Source organism: Poecilia reticulata, chromosome 1 (assembly GCF_904066995.2).
Source record: "Poecilia reticulata chromosome 1, P_reticulata-male-v2, whole genome shotgun sequence".
In the NCBI taxonomy this organism is placed as follows: Eukaryota; Metazoa; Chordata; class Actinopteri; order Cyprinodontiformes; family Poeciliidae; genus Poecilia; species Poecilia reticulata.
In genome coordinates this window covers 27,898,424-27,909,157 of record NC_088830.1, presented here as the reverse complement: position 1 = coordinate 27,909,157, position 10,734 = coordinate 27,898,424, and the positions used below count along the sequence as shown (strand labels likewise).

The 10,734-nt window shown below is 37.2% G+C and overlaps 1 protein-coding gene across 1 annotated transcript; it reads left to right on the top strand.

Moving 5' to 3' along the window:
- The first annotated feature begins 707 nt into the window (after nt 1–707).
- ccsapa (centriole, cilia and spindle-associated protein a) lies at nt 708–5,828 on the top strand. The gene is made up of 4 exons (XM_008418774.3): nt 708–850; nt 2,880–3,276; nt 3,742–4,064; nt 5,325–5,828. The coding sequence occupies exons 2-4, from the start codon at nt 2,916–2,918 to the stop codon at nt 5,502–5,504; spliced, it is 864 nt and encodes a 287-aa protein (XP_008416996.1). The 5' UTR covers nt 708–850; nt 2,880–2,915; the 3' UTR covers nt 5,505–5,828.
- Nucleotides 5,829–10,734: the final 4,906 nt, after the last annotated feature.

Here is a 10,734-nt window from a genome sequence, read left to right as displayed (position 1 = left end):
TCTAAATAATAAATATTCCCAAGAAATTAAGATCCCGATGAGTCATTTGTCAGATTAAAAATATCTTTTTAAAACAGCCTTTGGGTAAGTATTAGACATATTTTTGATTAAGCCCACATTTCTTTATAAAAATATTTTGTATTGGTCTGATGTAAGTGTAAAATGATTGTAATTACCAGAAATGAAGACTTTCAACCGATTGTTTCTCTTAATGATAAAGTTCCTAAAATAAATGGACTCTTCAATAATATAATTTATTGAATTATAACTATTATTATAATTCAATGAATAAAAGTTCAGTGGAATGGCCCCTTTAATATATCAGACGTGAGAACCTCCATCAGCCCAGCTGATCAGTTTTTTCATGGCGTATTTAAAACCCACACCGAAAGCACGCATGCGCTGTTTGGACTCTCGCTTTTTCATAGCATTTTTCTTTATCCGTTATCAAAACATCTTTACGTTGTATTCGTGAATTTGACCGAAAACGCACAATAAAAATTACGGAAGTTGCTGTTTATTCTTTCAAAATACGCCGTTTGGTTCTGTAGCTCTGAATAAATTGAGCTGTAAGGTTTCTGTACTCTATCAACTTGTCTATTAAATACTTTATTATGTAATCACTGCTATTTAATTTCGCTAAAATCGTGCCTTAAACCAACTTTCTAATCTTATTCGCTCATTGTGGCCGATCTCAGGTTCATTTGAGCTTTTATTGTGAAACCGGAAATGAAAGTTAGGTTATTGTTTCTAACTTGACCAGTTCAGCACCTGTTCTATAGCAGTCAGTCAGCGGGGCGATGCTGGCCGTCTGAATCCGAACTGAACGCACACAGACGGGATCTCTGTGGTAAGTTAACACGGCAGAATCATCCGTCCTGTCTGCAGCCGTCAGTTTTAATAATAAACAGAGGCTTACCTAGCTGCAGACAGGAAGGCTGTCAACATTGCTAACGTTTATTTCACTCGGTTATTCGGTGCAAAACTGTAATTCACGCTCTTCATTGCGCTTTTTATTTTTTTTACATTCACCGTTTTAAAACGGTAACGAACGTTGACCCGGTTTTAGCTTTGGATCAATGGCAGACTCTTCAATTAATTATTCATATATATATATATATATTGCAGGTAATTTTAAGAGTCTGTTTAGTAAAGTAGGAGCAGGCGGGAGGTGTGTGTTAATGGTTCTGGTGGATGAGTGGCCCAGTAAATGTGTAGTAAGCCTCAATCCGCCTCCGTTTAGTAGCTAATCTGTTTTGGATGGAGAGGTGGGCGGGGCTTGCAGGTAGCGCGCGCGCCCCCTCTGTAGAAACGTCATCAGATTCTGACCGTTGATCCAGAACCAGAGCACCATGTTCCAGCATTTATCAACTTCATTTACCCCAATGTTGCGTTTGTTTTCACCGTCAGATCAAATGCAGACGCCGATCGACTGTAGATGTATGGTGGACCGCAATAAAAGACTAACTGTTTCTATTTTATTTAACTAAAAAGGTTCTGCTAGCATGGTTTACAGCAGAATTTGTGACGACGATAGAGTTCAAGCCATAAATTTAAATGTACCCAAAGATGGGTCGAGTACCCCCCGCCCTCCCCCCAAAAATTGTACATAAGTAAGAGTAGCACTACTTTAATTTTATATTTTTTCCTCAAGTAAAGGGAAAAACTGTTCAAGAAATTACTCAAGAGTAAAATAAAAATGTTAAAATGCTACTCATGTACTGAGTAACTGCATATTAGGCCTTTCTAGCTAGAAAAAGGCATAATTTGAACTTTATGTCTCGCAAAAAAGGAGTGAATTTCCACACAAGAAAAACCTCAGAAATTTGGTAGAAAACACTTGAGCATTTCTGAGTTTGAAAAGCTGAATATTTGCTACGGTAGAAAAAAAAGACAAAAACTTTGAGATTAATCTCAGAAAAGTTCAGATGTTTGATGCTGACAAATTTCCAACTTTTTTAAAGTTTTTTTTAAGGTTATTCATAGCAAATATTTTGACTTTTCAAACTGGGAACGTTTTTTAGAAAATTTTGGGGATTAATCTCAACATTTCTGAGTTTTCTTTTTTTGCAAATTTTCAACTTTTGAAACTCAGAAGTTACTCTTTTTGTTTCTATCTACAATGGCCCTAATATATATGATTTGATATACTAATATCAAATCAGAATATCTGACTTGATATTTAAAAATGATTTCATCAGACACAAAGATATCTCCCAGTTTTGGTATTTTAAAGACTAAAACAAAAACATTATTTAAAAAATTATTACAAAATAATAGATTCAGACAGAAGCACTTTCCAAATCATAAAAAAATGTTTGAAACATATATACTTAGTCTATAATGCAAATATATTTTGTCAGAAGAAGTACTTCCAGTGCATGCATTTAGCTTTTTCCTCATTCAGTAAAGTTACAGATCATGCCAAACTTTACTGAAGTAAGAGTAGCAATACCTTATAAAAAACATTGCTCAAGTAAAAGTAAAAAGTACAGTCAAACCAAATAGACCCATACCTGTTTGACACAATGAAAACTTTAAAATAAATCAGCAAAAATATCAGGAGGAAAAGTCTGGTTCATCCTTAGGAAGAGTTTCATGCATGAAGGTTCATTGTTCATCAGTTATACTCATGATGGGAATGTCCAACCATCTACCATCTCAGGAAGGAAACGGGTTCTGTGTCCCAGACATGAACGTGTTTTGGTCCAAAATGTGCAAATGGACTCAAACCTCCATTTTTGGCGACATGTTTCATAGTTTGATGACAACACAGTGACCATTCTAAAATTTGGAGGAATAAAGGGGATACTTGGTAGCACCAACGAAACTGTGAGGTTCAATAGCTCTGAGGTTTTTTCTTTTGTCTAAATTTCCAGGATTATTGCTTCCAATAAGACTGGATTCCAAGAACCATGGTGACCAAGAAGGTCAGGACAGAATATATGAAGAAGTTCAGGGATCCCAAATGGGAGACGTTCTCTAAATGCTACGAGGATTCTCTGAAATACCGCCTGACCAGGCGAGTGATGGAGCATTCCCACAAGCCGTGGACCTGGGAGAGCTGGGAGACCGCTTCCAACTCCAGCGGCTGGTCCACTCCGAGACTGACCAGAAACAAGGTCGCTCCACTGTCACTGCCACCGCCGCCTGCGTGCTCAGAGGTCAAACAGAAGCTGATGGAGGTGAAGACCAGTCTTGATTTGAAGCCAGAGGTCAAACAGACTGAAGAGGAAACTGGAGAAACTCCTGTTGTAGACGTTGCACCAACAGCAGGTTTGGAAACTGATTGCTTAAGATATTGACTGATTTATCTGTTTGGTATTTTTGTCTGTGTTACTCAAACAAGGAAGAACCAATAAGATGTAACTTTGGATTTTCAGGCAGACACAAACCCATTGGCCATTATGTTAGCTGTCGTAGTCTTTTGTGCGTCCAGTTATGGAAACTAAGAAGAACACCTGCTGTTGCTTTAAGAAGGATTTAAATGTTGAGTGATCTTAGCTCCTTACTGGTTCAAGGTTGTTTAGTTCAAATGGAACCACTTGGTTTTAAGCCCTAAACCAAACAGTGGTATCAGTAATGTCTCTTTTCAAGCCTGCATTCAGTCTCCATGGTAACTGACTGCTGTTCAGTGGAGCCACATCCTACTTATCTATCTACCATTTATCACCAAAGTCCGCCGTTATGTTTAAGTTTCTCTTTAATTAAAAGGTTTTTTCTCGTGTTTGTCTGAATCAGATGTTTTAGAAAATGGCCTAATTGGGCCTGGGACAGTTTCAGCGTCCATACCTCCAGACACCAGCGGCCCTTCAGACGACACGGCGACAGACAACAGGCCTGACAGTTCGGATTCGTCTGATGAGAAGCCAGTGAACCCAGCGCCAAGACGACGCCACCGCTGCCGCACCCCTCGCTCTGTGCCGGCACAGCGTGACAGTTCCCTCGAAGATAAACCAGCTGCGGTCCAAAAGCCTCCGAGAGCCAAGAGCCAACCGGCAATAAGCAGCAAGGTGAACCGCAGACCGTCCAGCAGGATGGACTGGACCGAGAGACAACCAGAGGTAAACATACAGACAGCACTTTCAAATAACCATACGTTAAGTTCTTTGTATCCATTTTTAGCTGTGATTAACTTCCAGTTTTAGGTTTGGGGCTTTTATTTTGAAGGGATAACTTCCGGTTTGCATGTTAATGAACGGCAGCTGAACAACGTAGCTCTAGGAATCACTTTGAAAACCATTCATATCCCTTCACTGTCTCTCATTTTGTCACACTACAAACAAAAAGCACGGCGTATTATGAAGTGAAGGCAAATTGAAACATAAACAAACACAAATAAAAACAACTTTCTCATTCTTGTAGGGGCTGAATGCAAGGGCATGTTACACAGTATTATTTTATCTGAAAATTTGGTCTGTCACAATAACACATTTTTCTGGAGGATACATTTTTCCAGAAGTTGTTGCAATAAGAAATAATATTTTTGTTGTTTTGAGACCATTTTTAAGTAATATCATGGTAATAATGGCATAATAATGCAAGAACATATTCTCAAAGATTGATTAACTTTAAATGCTAATGGACATTTACCATTGGAACTGGAAGACATTTTAAATATCCAAAATAAATAAAAAAAGCAACAGAAACAACAAATATGTTAATTATAAGGTCTCTATAAAAAAATTGTCCTTCAAAAAATGGGCTAGTTGAGACCAGAACACCAGACTGAAGACTTTTATTGTCTAGTTTTTGGTAGAAAGAAAGAAAAGAGAAAAACAATAAATCATGCAAATGGAAATTATTGATATAGTTTTACTTTATCATGCGGTTAATTGATTTATTGCGACAAGCCTTCTGAAAATATAAATTTTCTTCCACTTCCCAAACATGTGCCACTTTGTGTTTCACATAAAATCAAAGTAAAGTTGTTGAAGGTTTGAGGTTGTAACGTGACTTTATTTATTCATTTCTTTGCCTTTGGATCCTAAAGTTTGATAATTATTTTTAAACTTTAGCTATTTCTTTTTCTTTAAATTGTGTATTTACAGGCTGACTAAGTGTATCTCCAGTGTTTTCTGTGCAGTTCTGTGGTCCAGATCTGCACATCTCTAGTTATGAATGAACTCCACAGTATCACTCAGATTTGATAATAATGTTGCTACAAAGTGTTGCTTCCTCTCAGCGATACTTTAGTAGAATAAGTTTAAAGTCTGAGGACACCTGAGATCCGGAGCGTTGTCACCAAACTCCCTGCACACATTAATAATAAAACACACACTGTGAACTTTCCATCAACGAAGCCTCTGGCTCTTTCCTCCCAGAGCAACATGTCCGCCGCCGGCGTCCAGACGCAGCCCGACAGGCGCAGCTCCAATCTGGACCGTCGACGGGCCCGGTCGGCCGACCTGGAGAAGACGCGGCGGTCCCAGCTAACGATGGCCGCTGCTGACGACCGCTGGATGACAGAATACATGCGGTGCTTTTCTGCCCGGCTCAGGTAGAGGCCGGATCCATAAAGAACCCGCGTTTACCCAGCAGCGGACGAACGTGAGGAGCTGCAGACTGTTCAGCTGATTGGGCAACAGGCTGGGCAGCAGGTTGACTCAAAGTGGTGAAGAAGTTAGCAGGAGAAACTAAAATTATTCAAACCCCTGGCAAAATACATAAAAGATACCTAAAGTTTCTTAACTGGAAGCAACGTTAGCAGAGCGTCCCCTCATCCTTAAATTCATTGATTGCAGGTCTTACATTTTGTCATGTCAGGACTATTCAATCACAATACATGAAGTTTATTTTTCTTCTGTCAAATAAATGTTTGAGTTGCACAGATATTTTATTTTATTCTGACTGTAGGCGTTGAGTAATAATAAGCTAGCTAGTAATAAGATAGCTTATTACTGGCTATTAATAAGCTTATTAATAAGCTTACTAGCTTATTTTGCATCTGTAATGGAGAAGCATATGTTCGTTTTCGCCACTGGCTCACAACCCATACGATGCTATGTAAAGTTTGTGCGTAAAAAAAACCCATGGCACTACTACATTAAATATGCAATTTTCTTTTGTACATTTCTGTTCATAATGCAGGTTAATTGGCCTCTCCAAATTGCCCCTACGTGTGAGTGTGTGTGTGCATGGTTGTGTGTCCTGTGTGTCTCTGTGTTGCCCTGCGACAGACTGGCGACCTGTCCAGGGTGTACCCCGCCTCTCGCCCGGTACGCTAGCTGGAGAGGAACCAGCAACCCTCCCGACCCCACTGAGGGACAAGGGTGTAAGAAAATGGATGGATGGATGGATGGATGTTCATAATGGTTATTAAAATGTCATAAAAAACCTTAAATTTGAGTTGTTGAAATCTGCAGAAACCCAGATTAAGTCTTTTTTTACTTGAATCTGATAGAAAATCTCTGAATGGAGCTAAAAGTTAGGGTGGAGGTCATCACAACAGGAGAATCATCAAAACACCAGGGAAAGTCAGGCCGAAAGCTGCTCAACAACCAAAATAAGAGCTTGACTGTAAATCAAGTCTTTTCTGTTAATCTTGGAGAAGATTATGAGTAATTTTGAAACGCAATTTTTAGTAAAACAAACTAAAAGCAGATCAATATCTCTGCATCTGAAATCTCCTGTCATCACTGTATCTAAACATTATCAATAAGAGTTAAAAAGACGATGTTTGCCATCAATTACTCTGCATAACCCTGCTTGCTTCTTCACTTCAGAGGCAGCTGAAATGTAATGTTGCATCAGCGAATCTCTGCTGCTGAGGATAAAACACCAGAGGCGTTTTCACCTGCAGAAACCAGAAATACTCCTGTGGCGTAGAAAAGTAAGAAATGAAAAGGTCTCGGTGTCTGAATCTCGTTTTTGTAGCTGAGCAGGAACAGAAGTCAGATGCTGCAGATGCTTTCATATCCTGTGTGGTTTTGCCTCAATGGCAGGGATTCAGTGAGCGCCACGCTGCCCGGTCTGCACTGCGTCTGTGAGCCGCGAACAAGGATCTGGGATTACAGAGAAGCTTTTTTAAGCTTTCCAGTACAGACTTTAAGAAAGTGCTAACATGCCACTGTCTGAATGTGCAGGAACTCATTTCTCCAACCGCTGTACTTTAAATGAGCTTATAAAAAGTTGTTCCTGTTTTGTTTTAATTCAACTTTTCTCTCACTCAAAGGCAGCTGAGCTTTTCCAACTCTGAGGAAACAGAGAGGACCAAATTAGAATATTTTTGATATCCGGTTTGTATTTTGGGAATAAGGACTTCTAGTTTAGAGGTTAATAAAGAACAGATAGATATAACTTATCATCTAAAATCAGTATTGTATTCTAACAGAAGATATATGGCCTTATAGTTGCTAAATGAACCTCACTTTATTTAAAACTGGAGATAAGCTGTGGAGGAGGCAGGGTTTTATTTAGGTAAGATGCATCGAAAGGGGACCTAACGTAACATTTGATCAAATAATGCTTTATTTTTCTGAAAGGGACATTTAAATGATTTCGTAAAAAAATATCATCCGAGTATCTACAAAGAGTCATTGTGGGTGGAGATGCTGTGAGCAGGAAGGATCTCAGGTAGCAGTCAGTCTTCCAACACATCTGAAGAGGCTTCTGACTGAAGACTCTTTATGTATAATAATAATAATACTTTATTTGCGTAGCACCTTTTTAAACAAATGTTAAAGTGCTTTACATTTAAAATACAAATGGAAACATGATAAATGACACAAAAGTATACTAAATCAATTAAAATACATGACAGTGAAATAATAAAAATACAAAAGCAATCAAAATGTTAGAAGCCTTTCTATAAAAGTATGTTTTAACTAATTTTAACATGATTTAAAAGATATTTAGAAGGATAAACTGGGAGACATGACATAACTGTCATGACTTGCTAACTGTTCAATATCCGGACAGAAGAGACGAAACTCAACAGTAAAATCTCCTGGCAGACACCATCAGTTATTGACAAGCACTGCTAATCCACCTCGTTTGCTTTTGCCACTCCATTTTAAATTGTCTAGAGACGATTGAACTTCTCTTCCTTCTCTCCTCTTTTAACTCCTCTTGGATTTGGGGTCATAGTTCAGGCACTACTTAAACTTTTGAGAAACTACTTAGCTGCTCCCAGTTGTAAAGAAAAAAAAGACTTTGTTGCCATGGTTACACATTATAACAACTGTCTGAAAATGAAAAAGTAAGAGCAAAAAAATCCTTCCAGCTGCACAGCATCTGAAACCAGACATGCAACGCCTCAACCCCCCAAAAAAGACAAATAAATGTCTACAAAATTAACAAACTGAGGTTAAAAGGGATTATAAATTTGAACCTGTTAAATTTTTCGTCACATCTTTAAGATAATTTATTCTTTTTTTAGTTCAAAAGAGAAGGGGAAAAGATGGATCATTGCTACCTTTCTTTCTTGATATTTACATCAAAATTAATTATTTTTATTTCTTGTGTTAAGTTACCAGGATGTGCAGATGTGCAGGCATTCGGTGTTGTAGTGAAGGAATAATTTGGGTAACATCTCCATGTTGTTTGGATTTAGTTGCTTTCTAACTGTGGATTGTAAACATGCGTTGATGTCATTGTTGCATCTCCCCACTTTGAGGGCTAATGGTCATTATGCACCATTTTATTCAGCAAATATCCTTCTAAAAATCTGAATGCTTTTAAATTTAATATGAATGTTTGTTGATTTCACACTTGCTAATTTTTCTATATTTATGTGAATGTTTTTATAACTGTGGAGAACCTCTGCTTCAAGCTGAACTTTAGTATTTCATCTGACTAAGTGTCTTATAGGAAACTATTATTGATCATGCTGTGCTAGTTTTTCGTGTCTGTCTTACCAAAACTGAAAAAAGACATCACACATTTATTAATTAAAAATTATGTTTATCATTTTTAATGTGAGATTATTCAAATTAATGTGACCAATAAAATAGCATGTTCAGAGGTAGTCATGCATCCCATCTAAGCTAACATGCGAGAATGCTTCATCGGCATTCATGGTGTGTACGGTGCCTTGCTTAAGTATTCATACCCTTTAAACTTTTGTCAGTTTGTTACATCCAACAACTTTGGTGTATTTTATTTGTGCTATCACACGGATATGAATTGATCTAAATAATTTCATTGTAGCCTTAGCTACATGTTTAAAACATAATATCCTATCAAAATACATCAAAATGTAACAACAAAAGAAAAACTCAAGAGTTATGAATACTTTTGCATCGGACTGTTTACACAGACAGTGACTGACAATCAGTTTGTGGGTAAAACATGTTAACCTTTAACAGTGGTGGGCACCGCTGACTAAAAAATTAGTAGCACTAATCAGAAACATTAGCTTTGCTAACGCACTGCACCACCATGATAGCAATGCTAAGGTGCTAACTACAATTCATATTGATCTTCCCTTGAAAGACTACAATCCTCAAGCCCAAATTTAATCTTAACACAATTTACATGTTCTGTAACGCCCTTACACACTATTTGTTTGTAACTTGTTCTCTACTGTGTTTTATTGTGGGGGCGGGAAACAGAGGGAGACTGAGGACATGAAACGGAAATGCTGCGTAAGCTGTCTTCACTCACTTCAAAATAAGAGCATAAACGTCTACCTACTTAAAGAATTCTTAACGGTCGATAACCAAACCAAAACGTTGGTCTCTGTCGAACCAAAACTTCGACAGATAAGATGTATTCAAGTGAAAGTTTACAAAACAACCAAGTAAATTAAACCCTGTGGAATTTATCTAGAAAAATTAATTTAAGGGAAGCTAACTGGTCTAAATGTTTTCAAAGTTATCGAAAGCGATTAATTATACATAGCTAAAAATTAGCTCTGCTGTTAGCAGGTTAGCAAAAGTGTGCCCATCACTTCTTAGCTCCTGCAAAGAAATCTAAATTTGTTCCGTAAGTGACACTCTGTAAGTCCTGGTAAAATCACTGTGGTCTTTGTGTCTGTATGTATTTAATTTGTTTAGTGTTTGTTAGACAATCACAAGATGGTATCTGAGACGTTACTAAGTGGCACAATTTTTAAAAAATGAATTAAAGAGTCGTTATGCATAAGGATGGCTGATGTGAATTTTGACAGTGCTTTGTGGGATTTTTGTGATAAGTGATTATTAAAAAAATTGTCCCCATAAACTTTAAGATGCCGGTTAAAGAAAATGTAGTTTTATCACTGAATTGCACACAACTTATAGTTTTGAATTAAATATTTATCAATGTTCTCATGAAAAAAATTTGACAAAATGGTTAAATTAACAATCCTGAGGTTTTTTTGTAAGATTACTAGAATTTATCATCCTAAAAAAATTTTCTTGATAGCGACATGTTAAATATTCACCCCTATTCATTGGACTCTCAAATTTCAGTGGTTGTGTTGGAAAACGTGATTCAGTTCAGGATTATCGATGGTAGATATTTTGAATGTTATGCATCCAAATATTTGATCATTTTACCTCCACTGATGTTTGACTTGATGCTCCATGTATTTGTATTAAAAACATGCAAATATTTCCATTCACTTAAAGATATTGCTGTGAATAAATTATTTGAATAAAATCAGATGTGTTTTATATGTGTAATTTAAGGTCATTTCTATAATCAGATTTTAATTTTGATTATTTCCACATGTACTCATTTCTGCAAATAGACTAATTTTCTTTATTTTCGATCTGAGAACACTATCCGTAAATTGTGGATGTTACAGCT